The 26,430-nt window shown below is 40.1% G+C and overlaps 3 protein-coding genes across 4 annotated transcripts in view; all 3 read left to right on the forward strand.

Moving 5' to 3' along the window:
• Positions 1-26,430, forward strand: part of LOC115689797 (LEAF RUST 10 DISEASE-RESISTANCE LOCUS RECEPTOR-LIKE PROTEIN KINASE-like 1.2) — a 96,310-nt gene that overhangs the window by 64,738 nt on the left and 5,142 nt on the right. The window lies entirely within an intron of this gene.
• LOC130137580 (LEAF RUST 10 DISEASE-RESISTANCE LOCUS RECEPTOR-LIKE PROTEIN KINASE-like 1.2) lies at positions 734-17,166 on the forward strand. Of its 2 annotated transcripts, none has more exons than XM_056309195.1 (4): positions 734-1,615; positions 3,535-3,567; positions 4,022-4,147; positions 16,019-17,166. In XM_056309195.1, the coding sequence occupies exons 1-4, from the start codon at positions 838-840 to the stop codon at positions 16,981-16,983; spliced, it is 1,902 nt and encodes a 633-aa protein (XP_056165170.1). In that variant the 5' UTR covers positions 734-837; the 3' UTR covers positions 16,984-17,166. The 2 variants fall into 2 exon arrangements, with proteins under 2 accessions (XP_056165170.1, XP_056165169.1); XM_056309194.1 differs by having other exon boundaries at positions 736-1,615; positions 3,902-4,147.
• On the forward strand, positions 21,720-26,302 carry LOC115668718 (LEAF RUST 10 DISEASE-RESISTANCE LOCUS RECEPTOR-LIKE PROTEIN KINASE-like 1.1). Its single transcript, XM_056309198.1, has 4 exons — positions 21,720-22,584; positions 24,502-24,534; positions 24,880-25,125; positions 25,200-26,302. Exons 1-4 carry the CDS (start codon positions 21,819-21,821, stop codon positions 26,162-26,164), a joined length of 2,010 nt encoding a protein of 669 aa, XP_056165173.1. The 5' UTR covers positions 21,720-21,818; the 3' UTR covers positions 26,165-26,302.

Raw genomic sequence — 26,430 nt, forward strand, 5'->3', positions numbered from 1 at the left:
TTGATTGATTTATTTTTATTATTATTTTTCTATTTTTATTTTTGTACTTTTAGAATAATGAATACTTGAATTGTCGACTAAAATTTAAGTATCAACAAAACCCTCTTATGAAACTTTCTCAGGTAGGCCAACAATTTTTGTTGTTCATGCTCATTGTGCTTGGTATTTACTTTTATGGAATTTCCCACTTTTTCTTGGAACTAACTCCTGCTGCTGCTGCTTCTTTAAAATTAATTTTCGAACAGAGACCTCTAATTGTCAAAGACCCACTGATTTTTTTTCTTGTACTTATTTCCCTAATCTAGCTTATTTAGTTTCATTTTAATAAGCATAACAGGGGATAAAAGTTCCTGGATTTTTATGTTTTTTTTTTCATCATCATCTTGTGAAGGATCCAACTTGAGGGGATATATGAAAATAGGAGTCAACTCTTGCAATAACTCGTCAATCGGGGCAAGATTTGTGCGAGTTCACTAATGGCAGGTCTTCACATTTCGCCGACCTATCATCATCAAAGAGGTAAAGTGATGGATGACATCGCTCCCTTGGGTGTCTCTGTCTCGACCTGGCTCTTCTTAAAAGTCTCTTGTGCTAGTCTTCCCGTCCTCTTTCCAAGTCAACTGCCGTGTTTAAGCAGCTGATCTCACAAGACCAGCAGAAGGAATTACCAATAACAAGGGTTTTCTTTTCACTTTCACGTGAGGAATCAGACAACTTCTTCTCCTCCTTCTTTTTCTTCTTCTTCTTCATGCCGTTCCATTCCATTCTAGAGCATTGATATCCAAAAAGAAAAGAAACTTCGTATGCTTCAGACTAAAACCATATCGAAATCCAGATATGGGTCTACGCTGCATTTACACACGAGGCTTAGTTTGCACAGCGTTCTGCATCTTTTTCATTGCCATCTTAGAAGATTCTGTCCAGTCGTCGTTGGATGAAGTGTCATATGAAGTGTGCAAAACCCGCAGTTGTAAAGGCAACTGTCTGAACATAAGCTATCCCTTTTATATTCCTGGAGAAGGACGTGAATTATGCGGTTACCGTGGATTTGAGATCACTTGTGAAGGAACAAAAGCTACGTATGCTACCTACACAGTTAAAAGCATCTCTTACGAGGAGAGTTCCATCGAATTAGTAAGGCAAAGGGATACTTCTTGCTTTGCTCCTCGTCCCTTCATTTTCGTTCCCATAAACATCTTCCTAAACAACAGTTTTTCTCTTCATCCTAAACTCTTGTTCTTCTATAACTGCACCAACCCTTCTTCTTTTCCCTTCCCAACATCCCCCGTGAGTTGTACTTCTAACGCCACATACAACATCTCTGTTGCATTAAAACCTCCAAATAGCACCTTCTATCGCCAAAATAATTCCTGCCTGTCAGTGTCAGCGGTACCAGTACAACTGAAGGAAGGGTTCTCTAATCAAACTATCAAAGATGTCAACTACAAGGAGTTGTTGGGGAATGGCTTCCAGTTAAAATGGGATATATTAACTAACAAGATTTGTACTGGTTGTCGAGAAAGTGGAGGCCGATGTGGACGATCACGAGACACAGACTTTCTGTGCTATTGCCCACATGGAACCAATAATCCCAGGGACTGCAACAGTGGCGGCGGTAAGGTTTTTATAATTACCAGTAAACGGATCATGCAATAAGTTCGTCATTATTTATTCTCTTCTCTGAAGAGAATGTGGTTATTAGGATGATACAAATTTTATAACTGTTAGGAAGAAGATGCGCGCCGAGCTTTATTAATTATATCATCTCCCTTCAGCTTATCCACTTGGCCTATTTAGCTGGCTTGCTCCATTCTCCCAACTCTAACAGCCCAAATCAAGGTTGAAATTCACTATGTAATCTTTGAAATGTTATAGCGTTTGAAAATGTTTCTTTTACTTGTAGCTCTGCTTCTACAAATACAAGCAAGCTTCGCTAAACTTCACACTCTATTCTCTAATTACAGATGCTTAGACTTCTATAGAAAAATACAACTAGATTTACACAGCTTCTACACACAAGAACAGCAAGAAGATGAACACTCAGAGCATCGACACTTGTTCGTTTCCCCTTAACTCTACTACTTCATTGGGTTAAATTTTTAGTCATGAGATCTCAAATGACCGTTTTGAATTCAAATCCTACAAGTAGTTGTTGATTCTGTCATCTATAGCCACTGTACTTACTCTGTAGCTCCATAGAGAGTTTACCGAAGTAGTCAGTTCTGCTTCTACAACAGCCTGTCATCCTCTGTTGCCTGCACAAATATGATAAATTGTTTTAATCTTCTTTAGTCCACTTTTTGTGGATTCCAATACTTAAGATAAGTTGTATAACACCAATTTGAATTCAAATAACACTGATAAAGAGTCCGCATCTTCCCTTCATGATTGTAGTGGCTCTTAGTAGAACCAATACTCTGTCCATAGCAAGAACACCTTCTACAATCAGGTCCATTTAAGCTTCTACATACCTAGGCTTGTTTGCCTACAACATTTAGGCACCTTCAAGCATACTAACGTCCTTGTGTTCTATAGACTATACACTTTTTATTTGGTCTATCGAAACTCTTCAACGACCACATGCCCTCTAGTTTGTTCAAGGCTCGCAAGGTCCAACCGAGCTTATTGACGTCTTCATGTCGTTTGGTTTGTTCGTCTTCTATTAGTCCATCCAAACCTTTTTGCCAATCACACGTCCTCTAGTTTGTTCACCATCCACAAGGTCGTTTCGAACATCGACATATTCCTTGTCTAATAAATTGTTCGCCGTTTGCAATGTCCATCTAGTTATCAACATAGCTCACGTCCAATAGCTTGTTCATCGCCTAGAGCAAAAGTCGTTCTACACTCTTCGATGTCCAATTGCTAACACCATCTTCATATGAATTTACTAATATCTTCTTCACACTCAATTGCACATGTTAGTACACTTAAAATGTTTTGTCATCCTAAAAATATTGTAGGCATCTTTCCAAACAGTATTAGTTGAGAGAACGGATACAATTGCACTTAACTATAGAAATCCCACACCATAGCTCTATTTGCATTTCTCACATTCACTCTATCAGTTTACATTTCCATCTTGGCGTTCCTTCAGTAGGATAGTACACAATTGTTATACATGTTTTCTTTCCATGCTAAGTTATCATTTTGCTTTTGTGCAACCTCATGAATAATTTGCAGAACCTTTAGAATAGAGATCTTATGACAATTTAACTGACTTCTCATTTCAGGAAGATGAATATATAGGACTCTTGTTTGCCAATAAAATGCACAAGTAGTTGACACACCTCTTTATGAATGGCAAATATAAGTTACTCCACTTGGTATTTGGAAGTAGCTCTGCCATGCACGTTGGGGTAGGTTGTGCATTGATTTTAGATCAAATACGATTCGGATCAAAGTACTGGCTGTGGCTATTCTCCCTCCTATTATTCTCTAATCGTCTGTGTATGTAAGCTGATTTATGAGCTAGATGCTATCTTGCCATCCTTTCCCTCTATTGACCAATCTGCTTTTTCAACTTTGATGCAGGAAATAGACGTTTGTGGTGGAAGATAGGACCAGGTAATTTCCTTTTCTTAGTTTCTCGTCTGCTATCACATTGCCTCCGCCTACCTGAACAAACCAAAGCATAACTAGGACAATCTACTCCCAGTTTGACACGATAAAACAACAAAAACAAGATCACCTTGTTGCTGAAGTATCCTTTCTGGTTTTTACTGCAAACCATTTTCACAATGCTGATCAAATCAAAGTCGGCTGGACCCAAATCTTCTTACTTTGTCCTAAAAGCTTGACCATCTGTCCATGCTTCCAGCCAACATAAACCGTACGTTCTAGGAAACAGCACAAAAAGAATTATCCTATAAAAAGGGTTAATTATCTGTTCGTGCATCAGGTATTGGAATCGGAAGCTTGGCCATTGTCCTGTTCTCTTATATGATCCACTTAAAAAGGAAGAATGCTTCTTTGAAGTTCCACTTGAGAAATAGCACCCCATATCCTCATTCGCATTCAGACATGGAAGAGAGCAGTGTCTACTTTGAAGTCCCCATTTTCACCAGTGCCGAACTTGAAGAAGCCACAAATAACTTCTCTGCTTCCAATGAACTTGGAGATGGAGGTTTTGGAACTGTTTACTACGGTGAGAAAATGTTCCTTCATTATTCCTCCAAGGGATCCTCAACTGAAAGACATTTTCTACAATATTCTTAACATGAAAACTTCGAGATGGACGGGATGTAGCAGTGAAGCGCCTATACGAGCACAGCTACCGGAGGGTAAAGCAGTTCATGAATGAGGTAGAGATCCTAACCCGTTTGCAACACAAAAACCTTGTGTCTCTGTACGGTTGCACTTCTCGCCACAGCCGTGAGCTTCTACTTGTCTATGAGTACATCTCCAATGGAACTGTTGCTGATCATATCCATGGCCAGCGAGCAAACTCTTCTAGTACATTGCCTTGGAAAATCCGTATGGACATAGCCATAGAGACTGCTACTGCGTTGGCTTACCTCCATGCTTCTGACATTGTCCACCGTGATGTGAAAACAAATAACCTCCTCCTCGACAAGAATTTTGGGGTTAAAGTTGCAGATTTTGGGCTTTCGAGGCTTTTCCCCGATGATGTCTCTCATATCTCAACAGCTCCTCAAGGGACTCCAGGTTATGTGGACCCCGAGTACCATCAGTGCTACCAGCTCACGGAGAAGAGTGACATCTATAGCTTCGGAGTTGTTCTGGTCGAGCTTGTATCATCCAAGCCAGCTGTCGACAAAAGCAGAGAAAGGCACGAGATTAATTTGGCCAACTTTGCTATTAACAAGATTCAGAAATGCGCGTTTGGCGAATTGATCGACCCAAATCTAGGATTTGAGTCAGATAGCGAAATCAATAGGATGACAACTTCGGTGGCCGAGTTAGCTTTCCTGTGCTTGCAACTGGACAAGGAAATGAGGCCTCCCATGGATGAGGTTTTGGAGGAACTGAAGGCGATCGCGTGCGACGATAATGCTGCGGACATATTTGTTGATGCGGATAAGGGTGAAGGTGTCCTTGCTCCATCTCCTCCGGATTATGATGATTCCCAGCTACTGAAGTATATGCGGTCGACCCATTCTCCAGTTTCTGTGACTCAAAAATGGGGTAGCAGCGGCAGTTCTGCTCCTGGTGTTGATGGTTAGATTATCCATGTAGCCGTTTGTCACATACTGTACATACGTGAATGCAAGTGAGCAGTCATATATGTTGAGACGTTACTGATTTAAGCGCTGGGTCGAAATCTGAAGGTATGGACATGGTAATATAGCACTTTTGTCAATCTAGCTTACACATGATATTGAACCATATAGAGGTTATTTAGTTTAACTGTTGTTTGGTACTACATTAGAAGTATCCAACACGACACATGGATATATCGGTTGGCCGAAAAAAAGAACGGCATATAAATATGAGCAGATTCAACACATAGATAACAATTATAGGGAAAGGCTTCAGAGACCATCTTTCTCTATGGTTGGTTGTGACTTATACTGAACTTCTGTGATACAATCATTCAAACTTATGACCATGGTGACTTGACATATGACAAGATGCATATCAGGTCTCTCGCCGAAGTGAACATGTGAACATGGGGGTGGAAAAGGGAAAGAGGGAAATGGCCATTAAGGTCGTTGTTTGATTCAAAGTTCTCTCCACTCGTACTAATCCGCCCACACTCTTTTTCTTCTCTGCAGGATCAGGAGATTAGATACCTAGGATCGCAAATCCAAGTTTGTCTATGGTTCAATTCGATGTTGTACAAAGGAAAATTATTCTGATAAGACGTTCCTCAATAATATCATCACGACTCTCAAAGTCAAGCGCGGTCATAATACCAAACCAAATACGAGTGGTAATCAAAATAAAGATACTAATGAATAGACGGTCCAATAGTAGGTAGAACTGAATGTTCTTTCCATTAACCCCTTAATTGAAACAGGCTGGAGAAAATTTTTGGAGGGGAAACTTGGAGAGTGGCAATAAGGGTGACTTATCCGTCAATTCATTTCAATTGGTTAGAATCCTTTACTTGAAGGGAACAATATTGTTCTCTCCGGTTAATTGATAATCTCAATTTTAACTTGCCCATGTAATTTTGGGGTTTTCGCAGGAATTGAGTACCTAGAAAGGAGAATACTCATCGCTAATAGTTTCAATGCAATCATTAGATCAAAATGCCACTAGCCGCAACCGCAACCTTTCCTTGCAAATATCCTCAATGAGACATCTTCAAGAATTTTCCGTATTCTCTTCTAGCGATTGTCGTCCTGTGAGCCATTCGGATAGACCATGCATAAAGTCATGTGCAGCCCAGTGAGGACGCAGATACAATTGGTTCTCTATTGGTAGGGCAGGCTTGGATAGGAGGACACGAGTCCTATCCAAAACGGAACAAAACTTTTGGCTTTCTCTTAACAGCCCTTAGATTTTTGGCACAAATTGAACCCCCAAACATCCATGCAAGGGACACAAATATAAGACAATGGCCTAACTGGATATAGATTAATGGCTAGTGCTAGTAGTCTTAATCACAGGCAAAAGGGATTCTCTATGCATTTGGCCAGACTCTAGTCTGGTTATTACTCCACTGCTACTATAGTACTATACTCTTCTTCTCTTTAGGCACATTCTCTTCAGCATGTGATCAGCTAGTGGCATTGCTTGACAATATCAGCAGACGTACGTAACTGCATTTCACACCAAATAAGCTCTATGTGAGGGTATCGGATTGAAAACTTCAATTGACATACTCACTGGCTCAAACACTGCCTTCTTACCGCTAACATTGCTGTGACTTTTCAGAGAGTAGTTCTTATCTTCTCAAGGGACTTATCAAATGGATATAAGAGCCGCTTATAGGCCAATCAGCCTATGATCTAACTGAGCAATTGCTATTACAACTCATGAACTTGTCTTATAGTCATTTGCTTTCTTTCCCTGCCCTTTATAATTATTTGTTTCATTTCATGACTTGTGTTTCTTTGTGGAATCTCCCCCTTTTTATGGATTCAATTGTAGTTACACCCAAGTTTTTTTTTACCCAAGTCTTTTTTAGGACAAAAATCACCAAAAACTCTAAACTATGCCTACCATGACACATTTATCATAAATTTTTTCTATGGCACAAAAAATCCCAAACTTGTACATTCTTGACACATTTAACTTTCTTCAAAGTTCCTTTAATGGGAACATTTGAAAATCTGCCTACTTGGACGCTATAAAGCAAACAGTATTGACATGGCACCCACATGATTTAAGTAAAATAAAAACGTTATTTTAGTTGAAAAATCATCAATCGAAATCTTGATGGAAGGTAAATATGTTGCATAGGTACAAGTTTTAAGTTTTTTATGTTAAAAGAAAATGTTTGGAATAAATATGTCACAGTGACCATAATTTGGGGTTTTTGATGTCACAAAAAACGGGTAAATGTATTACATTGAGAATGGTTTGGAGTTTTTTTTATGTTTTTTTTCCTTTTTTCATACTTGTTAATATGCATTTTTCTTCTTTTTTTTTCTTTTCTATTCCTTTTTTCTCATCGTCTTCCTCATAGTAGTGAGAACAGCCAAAACACAATCAAAGATCCGTCTACCAAATCATCAAAGCATGAACATATATTCATCTCTGTTAATCTACCTATACTTGTTATCAAACCTCCACCGTCGTCCACTACAGAGTCATCAATATACGTCGGCCACAGCTAGACGCAGAGAACAAAAACAGGGACATGATCGGATAAAAGGATGTGATGAACAAACCGGAACAATTGAGCTTAAAAATTAACCCTCGGACTGTCAATTTTTGAGTGGCTCCTCGCTGATGACCATCATTGAACGGCGCAGGAAGACGTGTAAACACCGAGCAAACACAATCATAAAGAAATTGCTCAAATTTGGTCTCGGTGGATATAATATGCGGTAGAAAATCATGCTTAGCCATCAACAAAAAGTTGCATTCACGTGTGACATACCATTATACACTCGAAACAGGTCGGGATCAAGGACTAATCTATACGGACTAAGGACTCAGTTCTGGCATTTTGTCGAACATATGGTGGGCAACTTAGTTTCTTAGTTAAAATATGAGTTTACGGTAACCATTCATTTCATCCCATCACAAGAAGCGCTAACAGAGACCTAAATCATCAAATCAGCCTCAATCATTTCAGATTTTAGATCGACAATATATGAAGTCCCAGTTTCTGTTTTCGTTCTAAAACCATCACCGAGAGTAACAAATAATGAACTCACCTTTATCAAGCTTGATTTCTAGCTCCGAACAGTGATGAGAAAATCCAAGCGAGGACGTTCCAGAAATGTCACCAATGAGGATCGGAAGTCATATTGAAGAAATTAACGCGAGATAACTTCCGCGAATTTCCCAGTCGTGGAACAGGGAGAAGCAGAGGAGGAAAAGGTGCAAATACTGAATGCCGAGAAACGAGGGCGACGAAGGCTAATAACGTCAAGAGAGTAGTGAAGGGAATTCTCAGCGGAAGCAGGCAGAGACAAGCGGCAATGAGGATGATCAGAATTGGAATCTGAAAACAATCTTTGAACGAGGTCGAAACCACTCGAAGCTCCCCGTCACCGCGAAGGAACAGAGCACTCCTGATGCTGGCAGAAATCAGTGATGGCGAAGATGACCGACTCAGGCCATTAAGAAAACCTTCCCGATAATTAACTTATTTATGATATATTTATTGAACACAACTAATTCACGCGATAACTTAGGGTGCGCATGACAACCTGTGCCCGGGAACTATTTCCTAACAGAAATGATTTTTTTTTATTTTGTGCCCGGAAACATTTTCTGTGCATTTGAAGGCGTTTGGTAAACTGTCCAAAATTTATATTCCTGGAATAGAAAAGAACAGAAATGCGTTTGGTAACTATACACAAATTTCTTTTTATTAATAATATTTTAATAATATTTTAAATTATTTAATTTTTATTTTCTTTTTATCCAGGCTATGGCCGGTCGCCGCGGCAGGCCATAGCCCAGCCCGGCGAGGGCGTCACGGCCCTCGCCGGCCGGCGGAGGCGAGAGTCCCCCTGCCGGCGAGGGCAAGTGCTTGGACCCTCGCCGCACAGGCGAGGCGGCTCGCCGTCGCGACCCACGGCGGCCGAGCCTCGCCGTGGGTCGCGACGTCGAGGCTCGGCCTCGCCGATTTGGCGAGGCCGACCTCGCCGTCGCGACCCACGGCGAGGCTCGGCCTCGCCCGGATCTGGCGAGACCGAGCCTCGCCGTCGCGACCCACAGTGATATATTTATTGAATACAACTAATTCACGCAATAACTTAGTCATCAAATATGAGTTAGATAACGGTGTATGACTCATTTTTGACAGATTTACGGCTTGCGTCCTTCAAAAGAGAAGGAGAGAGAGAGAAAAAAGAGGGATGGGCTCTCCCCTTTTCTACTTGATTGGGCCAACAAAATGAATTCCACACTCGGCTTTATCATGGGCTTCATTTCCTTTAAACATTTTCTTATGGGTTCCCTCGTACACTGAGACTTCTAGGGCCCAATTGATAGGCGAATCCGCCTCGACTGAGAATGATGGGCAGAACACCTTGCCTTAGGTTTCATAGGCTTGGAATTAATAACCCCAAGTGCTGAACCAAATCAATGAATAGCACAAATCGAATTCCCATATGTTTTTATGGGCTAAGGTTTATTCAAAAGGTTCGAGAGCCCCTACTGAAAAAGAAAACCTCCCTTTCTTTTTTTTTATCACTTTTTGTCTCTTTTTCATTTTGTTATGTATTTCCTCATTTTTGTGATTGATTTTTTTTTTTATTATCTTGTCCTTTTTTATTTTTGTACTTTTACAAGAATTAATACTTGAATTGTCGACTAAAACTTAGGTGTCAACAAAACCCTTGCGAGAAACTTTCTTGGGTAAGTCAACATCTGTTGTTGTTCGTGCTCATTGTGCTTGGAATTTACCACTAGTTCCTGGAACCAACTCCTCCTGCTGCATCTTTGAAATTAATTTTCCAACAGAGACACCTAATTGTAAAAGACCCACTGATTTTGCTTTTCTTGAACTTATTTTTCTAATCTTGCTTATTTGGTTTGATCTTAATAAGGAAAACAAGGGTTAAAATATTCGGTTTTTTATTTACTTATCCTCTTTTAAAGGATCCAACTTGAGGAGATATATGAAAATAGGAGTCAACACTTGGAATAACTTGTCAATCGGGGCAAGATTTGTGCTGCAAGTTCACTAATTGCACGTGTTCACATTTCCCCGACCGATCATCATCAAAGAGGTAAAGTGATGGATGACATTGCTCCCTTGGGTGTCTCTGTCTCGACCTGCCTCTTCTCAAAAGTCTCTTGTTCTAGTCTTCCCGTCCTCTTTCCAAGTCAACTGCCGTGTTTAAGCAGAGCTGATCTCACAAGACCAGCAGAAGGAATTGCCAATAACAAGGGCCTTCTTTTCACTTTCACCTGAGGAATCAAACAACTTCTTCTCCTTCTTCTTTTTCTTCTTCTTCTTCATGCCGTTCCATTCCATTCTAGAGCATTGATATCCAAACAAAAAAAGAAGGAAACTTCGTATGTTCCGGACTAAGAACATATCGAAATCCAGGGATGGGTCTACGCTTCTTTTACACACGAGGCTTAGTTTGCACGGCATTCTGCATCTTCTTCATTTCCATCTTAGAAGATCCTGTTGCGTGGTCGTCAAATGAAGTGTCATATGAAGTGTGCAAACCCCACGGTTGTAGGGGCGAGGGCGACCCTCTGAAGATAAGCTATCCCTTTTATATTTTTGGAGGAGGAAAAGAATTATGCGGTTACCCTGGATTTGAGATCACTTGTAATGGAACAAAAACTATGTATGGTCCCTACTCGGTTAAAAGCATCTCCTACAATGAGAGTTCCATCGATTTAGTAAGCCAAGGGGATAATTCTTGCTTTCTTCCTCGTCCCTTCACTTTCCCTCCCATGAACATCTTCCTAAACTACAGTTTTTTTCAGCCTATACTCTTGTTCTTGGTTAATTGCACCGACACTTCTTATCCCTTGCCAACATCCCCCGTGAGTTGTGCTTCTAACGCCACATACAACTCCTCTGTTGCGTTAGTTACTAATAGCACCTTCTATAACCCAAGTGGATACTGCCGGTCATTCTCAATGGTACCAGTACAACTAAGGAAAGGGTTCTCTAATCAAACTATCAAAGATGTCGACTACAAGAAGTTGTTGGAGAACGGGTTCCGGTTAAAATGGAATTTATTAACTGACAAGAGTTGTACTGGTTGTCAAGAAAGTGGAGGCCGATGTAGACGATTACGAGACGGAGACTTTCTGTGCTATTGCCCACATGGATTCAGTCATCCCAAGGACTGCAATAGTGGCAGTGGTAAGGTTTTTAGAATTAGGATTTAACGATTGATGGAATAAGTTCATCATAAATTATTCTCTTCCCTGAACAGAATCTGGTTATTAGGGTGATACAAATTTCATAACTGTTGGGGGGGAGATGCACGCCGAGCTTTATTAATCATATCATATCCGCTCGGCCTATCCACTTGGCCTATTCAGCTGGCCTACTCCAATCTCCCAACTCTAACAACCCAAATCAAGGCTGGAATTCACTATGTAATCCTTGAAATGTTATAGCATCTGAAGATGTTTCTTTTACTTGTAGCTCTGCTTCTACAAATACAAACGATCTTCACTACACTTCACAACCTATTATCTAATTACAGATGCTCAAACTTCTACAGAAAAATACAATTAGATTTACACAACTTCTACACACAAGAACAAGAAGAAAATGGACACTCAGAGCATAAACTCTTATTCGTTTCCCCCTAACTCTACTACTTGGGTTGAATTTATAGCCATGATCTCATATGACCATTTTAAATTCAAATCCTACGAGTAGTCGTTGATTCTGTCATATATAGCCGCTGAACTCACTCTGCAGCTCCATAAAGAGAGTTTCCCAAAGTAGTCCGCTCTGCTTCTACAACAGCCTGTCATTCTCTGTTGCCTGCACAAATATGGTAAATTGTTGTGATCTTCTCTAGTCCGATTTTTGTGGATTCCAATACCTAGATCATTTGTATAACACCAACTTGAATTCAAATTACATTGATAAAGAATCTACATCTTCCCTTCATGATTGTAGAGGCTAGTAGTAGAACCAATGCTCCATCTAATAGCGAGAAAACCTTATGCAGTCAGGTCCATCCAAGCTCCTACATACCCAAACTTGTTTGCTTACAATATTTCGGCACTTTCAAGATACTGACGTCCTTATGTTCTATAAACTATTAACTTTTTATTAGGTCTATCAAAACTCTTCAATGACCCCGCGCACTCTAGTTTGTTCAAGGTTCACAAGGTCCAACCAAGCTTATTGATGTCTTCATGTCATTTGGTTTGTTCATCTTCTATTGGTCCATCCAATCCTTTATGACGATCACTAATTTATTCACCATCCACAAGGTCCTTTCGAACATCGAGATATTCTTCATCTAATAACTTGTTCGCCATTTGCATTGTCCATCCAGTTATCAACATATCTCATGTCCAATAGCTCGTTCATCTTTTAGAGCAAAAGTCGTTCTACACTCTCAGACGTCCTATTGCTAACACCATCTTCATATGAATCTACTAGTATCTTCTGCACACTCAGTTGCACATGTTAGTATACTTAAAATGTTTTGACATCCTCAAAATATTATAGGCATCTTTCCTAACAGTATGACTTGAGAGAACGGATACAACTGCACTTAAGTACAGAAATCCCACGCCATAGCTCTATGTGTATTTCTCACATTTAACCTGTCAGTTTCCGCTTCCCATTTCGGCTTTCCATGGGCGGGATAATACACAATTGGTATACATGTTTTCTTTCTATGTTAAGTTATCATTTTGCATTTGTGCAACCTCATGAATAATTTTGCAGAACCTTTAGAATAGAGATCTTATGACAATTAAACTGACTTCTCATTTCAGGAAGATGGATATATAGGACTCTTGTTTGCCAATAAAATGCACAAGTAGTTGACACACCTTATTATGAATGGCAAACATAAGTCACCCCACTTTATATTTGGAACTTGCTCTGCCGTTCACGTTGGGATAGGTTGTGTATCCATTTTAGATTAAATAGGATTCGGATGTAGGTACGGCTATTCTCCCTTTTATTATTCTCTATTCGTCCGAGTATGTAAAGTTGATTTATGAACTCTATGGAGGCTATTTGGCATCCCTTCTCTCAATTGACCAATCTGCTTTCTCAACTTTGATGCAGGAAAAAGGTGTCCGTGGTGGAAGATAGGACTAGGTGATTTTCTTTTTCTTAGTTTCTTGTCTGCTATCACATTGCCTCCGCTGACCTGAACAAATCAAAGTATAACAAGGACAATCTGCTCCCAGCTTGACATGATAAAACAACAAAAACGGGATCACCTTATTGCAGGAGTATCCTTTCTGGTTTTTACTGCAAAACCAATCTGACAATGCTGATCAAATCAAAGTCGGCTGTAGCAAAATCTTCTTACCTCGTCTTAAGAGTTCAACTATCTGTCCATGCTTCCAGCCAGCATAATCCATATGTCCTAGGAAACAGCACAAAAGTTAAAACCATTTTCCTGTATAGGACACGGGTTAATTATCTCCTGGTGCATCAGGTATTGGAATCGGAAGCTTGACCATCATCATGTTGTCCTATATGATCCACTTGAAGAGGAAGAATGCTTCTTTGAAGTTCCATTTGAGAAACAGCACCTCATATCCTCACTCCAATTCAGACATGGAAGAGAGCAATGTCTATTTTGAAGTCCCCATTTTCAACAGTACCGAACTTGAAGAAGCCACAAATAACTTCTCTGCTTCCAATGAACTTGGAGATGGAGGTTTTGGAACTGTTTATGTCACACCCCAAAACCTACCAAGATGAAGGATGACACGGCCGTCCTTCCACCCGAAGGACGCAGCCTCAAACCATAAGGAATCCGACTCCCAAAAAGTCCCAACGACATCGCTCTCGCTCTATTGGCTACTAACCAAGGAATCTGAAAAGATTGGGGAAAGAGAGGGGTGAGCAACCACAGCTCAGTAAGCAGTGCGTATCTCTTCTAAGCAGATCGAGCAATCACTATGCATGTATACATAAAGCCATACCAGAATTTCAGAAACCAAACTCAAGATATCAAATACATATCAATTCAAATACGAGTTATTTTATTTCATCAAAGCTTTATACAAGTCACAAATATACGTTTAAATCCATCATCACAATTCAAACTATCAATGGTCAAGTCCATTGATCAATCTCTATAAAAACCACATCAATGGTCCATTCCATTGACTAATCTCAAATCACACATCAATGGTCTATTCCATTAATGAATCTCATCAAAAGCACATGCCGATGGTCCATTCCATTGGCTAATCTCATATCACATCACACATCGATGGTCCATTCCATCGACCAATCTATTGCTCAATATCTAACCATGGTCACGACACAAAGCCTTGTGACAAGGCTACCAAGATTCCCCCCTTGGCAAGGTCTCCACCTACAAAGCCGATGGCTCGGCCCAGAAGGATATCCTAAACTCGGTATGCATACCCCCAAAGCCCCTCATTGGGCTCACAGCGATACTGAGCATCAAACAATCATCATCCAATATCAGAAATCCAATCCAGAATACATTTCACAAACCAAACAAATAACTTTCTCGTAACACGGCTCATCCGCCATTTCTCAAACCATTTCATAAATCATAATGTGGTTCCAAAACCTTTGCATAATCCATTTCATAAATCACAATAGTTTTCCCAAATCATTTCATAATCCATTTCACAATAATCGATATATAAGCCTTTTTCAGAAATGCCTTACCATGCCATTTCAAATAATCAACAGGTAGTAAATGCTCGATCCGAGCTTTTATGCAATAATAATACTATTTTAAGTTCTATATATATTTCAAGGCATGGGTTTTACAAAACCGAAGAAGAGATAGCACCACTCACCTGGAATCCCCAAAAATCACACAACGACGCTCACTCGAACCGACAATCTCGTAACCCTAACAATTAAACGAGAGTCGACGTCAAAACCAAATAAAATACTACGACAACTACAAAACGGCAAAACGATGCTTAAACGCTAACAGGACAACTCAAAGGCGCTCACAAATTGCTCATCCAAAACGATTATCCAAACCGTCCGCAACGCAAAACTTGAACGCGAAACTTGATCGCGCCATAACTTTCTCCATCGAACTCTGATCCTAGCAAACTTATAGTCAAAAGAAAGCCCGTTCAGAGTATTACAAAAGCCCCAACTTGGCCATCCCAAAATCGAGCCAAAAACGGACGAAAATCAGCCTAAAAACCTCTGGTCGCGCACTGTTCATTGCACGCGCTCGACTTCAAAAATTCATATCCGGCAAACCGAAAGTCCAAATCGAGTTCCGTAAGATCTCACAGCCTTGCAGCACCCTAAACTACCAATTCTATATATATTCACAGCTCAACGACTCAAAAATCGGACTTCGCCGCTCGAATAACTCATAACTCCAAAATATAAGCCCTAACCCCGAAAAATATTCCGATTGAACGAACAATGGGCGCGAATACTTACCGAGCGTGGCGATACGAACGAACTCCGGCTTGGCGAGACTCCTGTGGCGAGCACGTGCAAAAACCCTTTCTTTCTCCCTTCTTTCTTCTTTCTTTCCTCTCTTTCTTCTTCTCGGTGAGCTCTTGCTTCTCTCACCCGATGGTCTCATTTTTTCCCTTTTATAATACTTCTTTTTATTCTTTTTGACTTTTCAAGCTTTTTCTTCTCTTTTCTTTTCCTTTTTGCCTTTGACTTTTTGACCTGTAAAACCCATACTTTACAGTTTACTACGGTGAGAAAATGTTCCTTCACTATTCCTCCAAGGGATTCGCTACTGAAAGACGTTTTCTACATTGTTCTTAACAGGAAAACTTCGAGATGGACGGGAGGTAGCAGTGAAGCGCCTATACGAGCGCAGCTACCGGATGGTAAAGCAGTTCATGAATGAGGTTGAGATCCTAACCCGTTTGCAACACAAAAACCTTGTGTCTCTGTATGGTTGCACTTCTCGCCACAGCCGTGAGCTTCTACTTGTCTATGAGTACATCTCCAATGGAACTGTTGCTGATCATATCCATGGCCAGCGAGCAAACTCTTCTACTACATTGCCTTGGAAAATCCGTATGGACATAGCCATAGAGACTGCTACTGCGTTGGCTTACCTCCATGCTTCTGACATTGTCCACCGTGATGTGAAAACAAATAACCTCCTCCTCGACAAGAATTTTGGGGTTAAAGTTGCAGATTTTGGGATTTCGAGGCTTTTCCCCGATGATGTCTCTCATATCTCAACAGCTCCTCAAGGGACTCCAGGTTATGTGGACCCCGAGTACCATCAGTGCTACCGCCTCACGGAGAAGAGTGATGTCTATAGCTTCGGAGTTGTTCTGGTCGAGCTTGTATCATCCAAGCCAGCTGTCGACAAAAGCAGAGAAAGGCACGAGATTAATTTGGCCAACTTTGCTATTAACAAGATTCAGAAATGCGCGTTTAGCGAATTGATCGACCCAAATCTAGGATTTGAGTCAGATAGAGAAATCAATAGGATGACAACTTCGGTGGCCGAGTTAGCTTTCCTGTGCTTGCAACTGGACAAGGAAATGAGGCCTCCCATGGATGAGGTTTTGGAGGAACTGAAGGCGATCGCGTGCAATGAGAATGCTGCGGACATATTTGTTGATGTGGATAAGGGTGAAGGTGTCCTTGCTCCATCTCCTCCGGATTATGACGATTCCCAGCTACTGAAGAATATGCGGTCCACCCATTCTCCAGTTTCTGTGACTCAAAAATGGGGTAGCAGCGGCTGTTCTGCTCCTGGTGTTGATGGTTAGATTATCCATGTAACCGTTTGTCACATACTGTACATACGTGAATGCAAGTGAGCAGTCATATATGTTGAGACGTTACTGATTTAAGTGCTGGGTCGAAATCTGAAGGTATGGACATGGTAATAAAGCACTCTTGTCAATCTAGCTTACACATGATATTGAACCATATAGAGGTTATTTAGTTTATCTGTTGTTTCGTACTACATTAGAAGTATCCAACACGACACATGGATATATTGATTGGCCGAAAAAAAGAACGGCATATAAATATGAGCAGATTCAACACATAGATAACAATTATAGGGAAAGTCTTCAGAGACCATCTTTCTCTACGGTTGGTTGTGACTTATACTGAACTTCTGTGATACAATCATTCAAACTTATGACCATGGTGACTTGACATATGACAAGATGCATATCAGGTCTCTCGCCGAAGTGAACATGGGGGTGGAAAAGGGAAAGAGGGAAATGGCCATTAAGGTCGTTGTTTGATTCAAAGTTCTCTCCACTCGTACTAATCCGCCCACACTCTTTTTCTTCTCTGCAGGATCAGGAGATTAGATACCTAGGATCGCAAATCCAAGTTTGTCTATGGTTCAATTCGATGTTGTACAAAGGAAAATTATTCTGATAAGACGTTCCTCAATAATATCATCACGACTCTCAAAGTCAGGCGCCGTCATAATACCAAACCAAATACAACGAGTGGTAATCAAAATAAAGATACTAATGAATAGAGGGTCCAATAGTAGGTAGAACTGAATGTTCTTTCCATTAACCCCTTAATTGAAACAGGCTGGAGAAAATTTTTGGAGGGGAAACTTGGAGATTGGCAATAAGGGTGACTTATCCGTCAATTCATTTCAATTGGTTAGAATCCTTTACTTGAAGGGAACAATATTGTTCTCTCCGGTTAATTGATAATCTCAATTTCAACTTGCCCATGTAATTTTGGGGTTTTCGCAGGAATTGAGTACCTAGAAAGGAGAATACTCATCGCTAATAGTTTCAATGCAATCATTAGATCAAAATGCCACTAGCCGCAACCACAACCTTTCCTTGCAAATATCCTCAATGAGACATCTTCGAGAATTTTCCGTATTCTCTTCTAGCGATTGTCGTCCTGTGAGCCATTCGGATAGACCATGCATAAAGTCATGTGCAGCCCAGGGAGGACGCAGATACAATTGGTTCTCTATTGGTAGGGCAGGCTTGGATAGGAGGACAGGTTTAGAAATAAACATTCGAGTACGAGTCCTCTCCAAAACGGAACAAAACTTTTGGCTTTCTCTTAACTGCCCTTAGATTCTTGGCAAAAATTGAACCCCCAAACATCCATGCAAGGGACACAAATATAAGACAATGGCCTAACTGGATATAGATTAATGACTAGTTCTAGTAGTCTTAATCACAGGCAAAAGGGATTCTCTATACATTTGGCGAGACTCTAGTCTGGTTATTACTCCACTGCTACTATAGTACTATACTCTTCTTCTCTTTAGGCACATTCTCTTCAGCATGTGATCAGCTAGTGGCATTGCTTGACAATATCAGCAAACGTACGTAACTGCATTTCACACCAAATAAGCTCTAAGTAAGGGTATCGGTTTGAAAACTTCAATTGACATAATCACTGGCTCAAACACTGCCTTCTTACCGCTAACATTGCTGTGACTTTTCAGAGAGTAGTTCTTATCTTCTCAAGGGACTTATCAAATGGATATAAGAGCCGCTTATAGGCCAATCAGCCTATGATCTAACTGAGCAATTGCTATTGCAACTCATGAACTTGTCTTATAGTCATTTGCTTTCTTTCCCTGCCCTTTGTAATTATTTGTTTCATTTCATGACTTGTGTTTCTTTGTGGAATCTCCCCCTTTTTATGGATTCAATTGTAGTTACACCCAAGTTTTTTTTTACCCAAGTCTTTTTTAGGACAAAAATCACCAAAAACTCTAAACTATGCATACCGTGATACATTTACCATAAATTTTTCTATGGCACAAAAAATCCCAAACTTGTACATTCATGACACATTTAACTTTCTTCAAAGTTCCTTCAATGGGAACATTTGAAAATCTGCCTACTTGGACGCCATAAAGCAAACAGTATTGACATGGCACCCACATGATTTAAATGAAATAAAAACGTTATTTTAGTTGAAAAATCATCTAGCGAAACCTTGACTGAGGGTAAATATGTCGCATAGGTACAAGTTTTAAGTTTTTTATGTTAAAAGAAAAAGTTTGGAATAAATATGTTACAGTAGCCATAGTTTGGGGTTTTTAATGTTACAAAAAACGGGTAAATGTATTACATTGAGAATGGTTTGGAGTTTTTTTATGTTTTTTTTCCTTTTTTCATACTTGTTAATATGCATTTTTCTTCTTTTTTTTTCTTTTCTATTCCTTTTTTCTCATCGTCTTCCTCATAGTAGTGAGAACAGCCAAAACACAATCAAAGATCCGTCTACCAAATCATCAAAGCATGAACATATATTCATCTCTGTTAATCTACCTATACTTGTTATCAAACCTCCACCGTCGTCCACTACAGAGTCATCAATATACGTCGGCCACAGCTAGACGCAGAGAACAAAAACAGGGACATGATCGGATAAAAGGATGTGATGAACAAACCGGAACAATTGAGCTTAAAAATTAACCCTCGGACTGTCAATTTTTGAGTGGCTCCTCGCTGATGACCATCATTGAACGGCGCAGGAAGACGTGTAAACACCGAGCAAACACAATCATAAAGAAATTGCTCAAATTTGGTCTCGGTGGATATAATATGCGGTAGAAAATCATGCTTAGCCATCAACAAAAAGTTGCATTCACGTGTGACATACCATTATACACTCGAAACAGGTCGGGATCAAGGACTAATCTATACGGACTAAGGACTCAGTTCTGGCATTTTGTCGAACATATGGTGGGCAACTTAGTTTCTTAGTTAAAATATGAGTTTACGGTAACCATTCATTTCATCCCATCACAAGAAGCGCTAACAGAGACCTAAATCATCAAATCAGCCTCAATCATTTCAGATTTTAGATTGACAATATATGAAGTCCCAGTTTCTGTTTTCGTTCTAAAACCATCACCGAGAGTAACAAATAATGAACTCGCCTTTATCAAGCTTGATTTCTAGCTCCGAACAGTGATGAGAAAATCCAAGCGAGGACGTTCCAGGAATGTCACCAATGAGGATCGGAAGTCATATTGAAGAAATTAACGCGAGATAACTTCCGCGAATTTCCCAGTCGTGGAACAGGGAGAAGCAGAGCAGGAAAAGGCGAAAATCCGGAATGCCGAGAAAGGACGGCAACGAAGGCTAATAACGTTAGGAGAGCAGCGAAGGGATTCTCAGCGGTAACAGGCAGCGACAAGCGGCGATGAGGATGATCAGAATTGAAATCTGAAAGCAATCTCTGAACGAGGTTGAAACCGCTCGAAGCTCTCGGTCACTGTAAAGGAACGGCGCACTTCTGATACTCGCAGAAATCGGTGATGGCGAAGATGACCGACGGATCAGGCCGTTAAGAAAACCATCCCTTATCTCTTTTCTATCAGGCTTTAAAAATAATAATAATAATTACAAAATTCGAAAAAAATAATTAAAATTTAATAATAATAAAAATTCCACTTGAGTGCCAACGTTCACGTCAGCAATTTTTTTGCCAAATTGGCCAGATGTACTCAATTGACAAAATGATAAAAAGGTTTAAAACTCAATTGACACATTTGCAAAATTCAAAATTGAATTAGCAAAAGTGTAATAAAATTTGAATTTTTTTGGTAATTTTCCCCGCTAAATGAATAGCAGAAATATTCGACCAGAAAAAAAAAAATAGCAGAAATCGAATCCAAATGTTTTAATGAGCTAAGGTTCATTCAAACGGTTCAAGAGCCCATACTGAAAAAGAAAACCTCCTTTTTATCACTTATTTTTCTTTTTCTTGTTTTGGTCATCACTTTTTCGTTTGTTATGTATTTAATTATTTTTATTATTATTTTTCTATTTTTTATTTTTGTACTTTTAGAAGAATGAATATTTGAATCGTCGACTAAAACTTAGGTGTTAACAAAATCCTTTCGAGAAACTTTCTCGGGTAGCCCAACGATTTTTGCTGTTCGTGCTCATTGTGCTTGGTATTTACCTTTTTGGAATTTTCCACTGTTTCCTAGAACTAACTCCTGGTACTTCTTTGAAATTAATTTTCAAACGGAGACCTATAATTGTCAAAGACCCACTGATTTTCTTTTCTTGATCTTATTTTCCTAATCTAGCTTATTTAGTTTCATTTTAATAAGCATAACAGGGGATAAAAGTTTCTGGGTTTTTACTCGTTTTTTTCACTATCCTCTTGTAAAGGTCCAACTTGAGGAGATATATGAAAATAGGAGTCAACACTTGGAATAACTTGTCAATCGGGGCAAGATTTGTGCTGCAAGTTCACTAATTTCACGTGTTCACATTTCCCCGACCTATCATCATCAAAGAGGTAAAGTGATGGATGACATCGCTCCCTTGGGTGTCTCTGTCTCTACCTGCCTCTTCTCAAAAGTCTCTTGTTCTAGTCTTCCCGTCCTCTTTCCAAGTCAACTGCCGTGTTTAAGCAGCTGATCTCACAAGACCAGCAGAAGGAATTGCCAATAACAAGGGCCTTCTTTTCACTTTCACCTGAGCAATCAAACAACTTCTTCTCCTTCTTCTTTTTCTTCTTCTTCTTCATGCCGTTCCATTCCATTTTAGAGCATTGATATCCAAACGTAAAAAAAAAAAAAGAAGGGAACTTCGTATGTTCCAGACTAAGAACATATCGAAATCCAGAGATGGGTCTACGCTGCATTGACACACAAGGCTTAGTTTGCACAGCGTTCTGCATCTTCTTCATTTTCATCTTAGAAGATCATGTCGCATCGTCGTCGGATGAAGTGTCATATGAAGTGTGCAAACCCCACAAGTGTACGGGCGACCGTCTGATCATAAGCTATCCCTTTTATATTCCTGGAGAAGGAAGAGAATTATGCGGTTATCCTGGATTCGAGATCACTTGTAACGAAACAAAAACTATGTATGCTCACTACTCAGTTAAAAGCATTTCCTACAAGGAGAGTTCCATCGATTTGGTAAGCCAAGGGGATAGTTCTTGCCTTGCTCTTCGTTCCTTCACTTTTGTTCCCATAAACATCTTCCTAAACAACAGTTTTTTTCTTCATCCTAGACTCTTGTTCTTGGTTAATTGCACCAACCCTTCTTTTCCCTTCCCAACATCCCCTGTGAGTTGTACTTCTAACGCCACATACAACTCCTCTGTTGCGTTACTTCCTAATGGCACCTTTTATAACCCAAGTGGATCCTGCCGGTCATCCTCAGTGGTACCAGTACAACTGAAGAAAGGGTTCTCTAATCAAACTATCAAAGATGTCGACTACAAGGAGTTGTTGGAGAACGGGTTCCGGTTAAAATGGGATTTATTGACTAACAAGAGTTGTACTGGTTGTCAAGACAGTGGAGGCCGATGTGGACGATCACGAGACAGAGACTTTCTGTGCTATTGCCCACACGGAACCATTCATCCCCGGGACTGCAACAGTGGTAAGGTTTTTGAATTAGGAATTAAGGGTTCATGCAATAAGTTCATCATAAATTATTCTCTTCCCTGAACAGAATGTGGTTATTAGGATGATACAAATTTTATAACTGTTAGGAGGAAGATGCACGCCGAGCTTTATTAATCATATACTTGGCCTATTCAGCCAGCCTACTCCAATCTCCCAACTCTAATAGCCCAAATCAAGGCTGAAATTCACTGTGTAATCCTTGAAATGTCATAGCGTCTGAAGATGTTTCTTTTACTTGTAGCTCTGCTTCTACAAATACAAGCGATCCTCACTACACTTCACAATCTATTCTCTAATTACAGATGCTCAAACTTCTATAGAAAAATACAATTAGATTTACTCAGCTTCTACACACAAGAACAAGAAGAAGATGAACAGTCAGAGCATGGACTCTTGTTCGTTTCCCCTTAACTCTACTACTTCATTGGGTTGAATTTATAGTCATGAGATCTCAAATGACCGTTTTAAATTCAAATCCTTAGAGTAGCCGTTGATTCTGTCATCTATAGCCGCTGAACTCACTCTGTAGCTCCATAGAGAGAGTTTCCTGAAGTAGTTAATTCTGATTCTACGACAGCCCGTCATCCTCAGTTGCCTGCACAAATATGGTAAACTGTTTTGATCTTCTTTAGTCCGCTTTTTTTTTAGGTAAGGAATAGAAAAAAAAAAAACGTAAGATCAGTTGTATAACACCAATTTGAATTCAAATCACATTGATGAGGAGTCCGCATCTTCCCTTCATGATTGAAGAGGCTCTAAGTAGAACCAATACTTTGTCTATAGTGAGAACACCTTCTACAATCAGGTCCATGTAAGCTTCTACGTACCCAAGCTTGTTTGCTTACAACATTTAGGCAGCTTCAAGCGTACTGACGTCCTTGTGTCATATAGACTATACACTTTTTATTTGGTCTATTGATACTCTTCGACGACCACATGCCCTCTAGTTTGTTCAAGGTTCGCAAGGTCCAGCCATGCTTATTGACGTCTTCATGTAGTTTGGTTTGTTCATCTTCTATTAGTCCACCCAACCCTTTTTGACAATCACACGTCCTCTAGTTTGTTCACCATCCACAAGGTCGTTTCGAACATCGACATATTCCCCGTCTAATAACTTGTTCGCCGTTTGCAATGTCCATCCAGTTATTGACATAGCTCACGTCCAATAGCGTGTTCCTCTTCGAGAGCAAAAGTTGTTTTACACTCTTAGACGTCCTATTGCTAACACCGTTTTCATATGAATTTACTAGTATCTTCATCACACTCAATTGCACAGGATAGTATAATTAAAATGTTTTGTCATCCTCAAAATATTATAGGCATCTTTTCCTAACAGTATGAATTGAGAGAACGGATACAATTGCACTTAATTATAGAAATTCCACGCCATAGCTCTATGTGCATTTCTCACATTTAACCTATCAGTTTCCGCTTCCCATTTCGGCTTTCCATGGGCAGGATAATACACAATCGGTATACATGTTTTCTTTCTATGCTAAGTTATCATTTTGCATTTGTGCAACCTCATGAATTCTTTTGCAGAACCTTTAGAGTAGAGATCTTATGACAATTAAACTGACTTCTCATTTCAGGAAGATGAATATACAGGACTCTTGTTTGCCAATAAAATGCAAAAGTAGTTGACACACCTCATTATGAATGGCAAACATAAGTTACCCCACTTTATATTTTGAACTTGCTCTGCCGTTCACGTCGGGATAGGTTGTGCATCCATTTTAGATCAAATAGGATTCGGATGTAAGTACGGCTATTCTCCCTTTTATTAATCTCTATTCGTCCGAGTATGTAAAGTTGATTTATGAACTCTATGGAGGCTATTTTGGCATTCTTTCCCTCAATTGACCAATCTGCTTTCTCAACTTTGATGCAGGAAAAAGGTGTTTGTGGTGGAAGATAGGACTAGGTGATTTTCTTTTTCTTAGTTTCTTGTCTGCTATCACATTGCCTCCGCTGACCTGGACAAATCAAAGTATAACTAGGACAATCTGCTCCCAGCCTGACATGATAAAACAACAAAAACAGGATCACCTTATTGCAGAAGTATCCTTCTGGTTTTTACTGCAAACCCAATCTGACAATGCTGATCAAATCAAAGTCGGCTGTAGCAAAATCTTCTTACCTCGTCTTAAGAGTTCAACTATCTGTCCATGCTTCCAGCCAGCATAATCCATATGTCCTAGGAAACAGCACAAAAGTTAAAAGCATTTTCCTATATAGGACACGGGTTAATTATCTCCTGGTGCATCAGGTATTGGAATCGGAAGCTTGGCCATCATCCTGTTGTCCTATATGATCCACTTGAAGAGGAAGAATGCTTCTTTGAAGTTCCTTTTGAGAAACAGCACCTCATATCCTCACTCCAATTCAGACATGGAAGGGAGCAATGTCTACTTTGAAGTCCCCATTTTCAACAGTACCGAACTCGAAGAAGCCACAAATAACTTCTCTGCTTCCAGTGAACTTGGAGACGGAGGTTTTGGAACTGTTTACTACGGTGAGAAAATGTTCTTTCACTATTCCTTCAAGGGATTCGCTACTGAAAGACATTTTCTACAATGTTCTTAACAGGAAAACTTCGAGATGGGCGGGAGGTAGCAGTGAAGCGCCTATACGAGTGTAACTACCGAAGGGTAAAGCAGTTCATGAATGAGGTAGAGATCCTAACCCGTTTGCAACACAAAAACCTTGTGTCTCTGTACGGTTGCACATCTCGCCACAGCCGTGAGCTTCTACTTGTCTATGAGTACATCTCGAATGGCACTGTTGCTGATCATATCCATGGCCGGCGAGCAAACTCGTCTACTATATTGCCTTGGCAAATCCGTATGGACATAGCCATAGAGACTGCTACTGCATTGGCTTACCTCCACGCTTCTGACATTGTCCACCGTGATGTGAAAACAAATAACATCCTTCTCGACAAGAATTTTGGAGTTAAAATTGCGGATTTTGGGCTTTCGAGGCTATTCCCCAATGATGTCTCTCATATCTCTACAGCTCCTCAAGGGACTCCAGGTTATGTGGACCCCGAGTACCATCAGTGCTACCAGCTCACGGAGAAGAGTGACGTCTATAGCTTCGGAGTTGTTCTGGTCGAGCTTGTATCATCCAAGCCAGCTGTGGACATAAGCAGAGAGAGGCACGAGATTAATTTGGCCAACTTCGCTACTAACAAGATTCAGAAATGCGCGTTTGGCGAATTGATCGACCCAAATCTAGGATTTGAGTCAGATAGCGAAATCAATAGGATGACAACTTCAGTGGCCGAGTTAGCTTTCCTGTGCTTGCAACGGGACAAGGAAATGAGGCCTCCAATGGATGAGGTTTTGGAGGAACTGAAGGCGATCGCATGCGATGATAATGCTACGGACATATTTGTTGATGCAGATGAGGGTGAAAGTGTCCTTGCTCCATCTCCTCCGGATTATGACGATTCCCAGCTACTGAAGAATATGCAGTTGACCCATTCTCCAGTTTCTGTGACTCAAAAATGGGGTAGCAGCGGAAGTTCTGCTCCTGGTGTTGATGGTTAGATTATCCATGTATCGTTTGTCACATACTTTACACACACGTGAATGCAAGCGAGCAGTCATATATGTTGAGACGTTACTGATTCAAGTGCTGGGTCGAAATCTGAAGGTATGGACATGGTAATAAAGCACTTTTGTCAATCTAGCTTGCACCGGATATTGAACCATAAATAGGTTATTTAGTTTTTCTGTTGTTTCTTTCTACATTAGAAGTATCCAACACGACACGTGGATATATTGGTTGGCCGAGAAAAGGAACGGCGTAAAAA

Source organism: Syzygium oleosum, unplaced genomic scaffold (assembly GCF_021117445.2).
Source record: "Syzygium oleosum isolate NSW1041296 unplaced genomic scaffold, Sole_v2.1 Sole_v2.03, whole genome shotgun sequence".
NCBI classification, from domain to species: Eukaryota; Viridiplantae; Streptophyta; class Magnoliopsida; order Myrtales; family Myrtaceae; genus Syzygium; species Syzygium oleosum.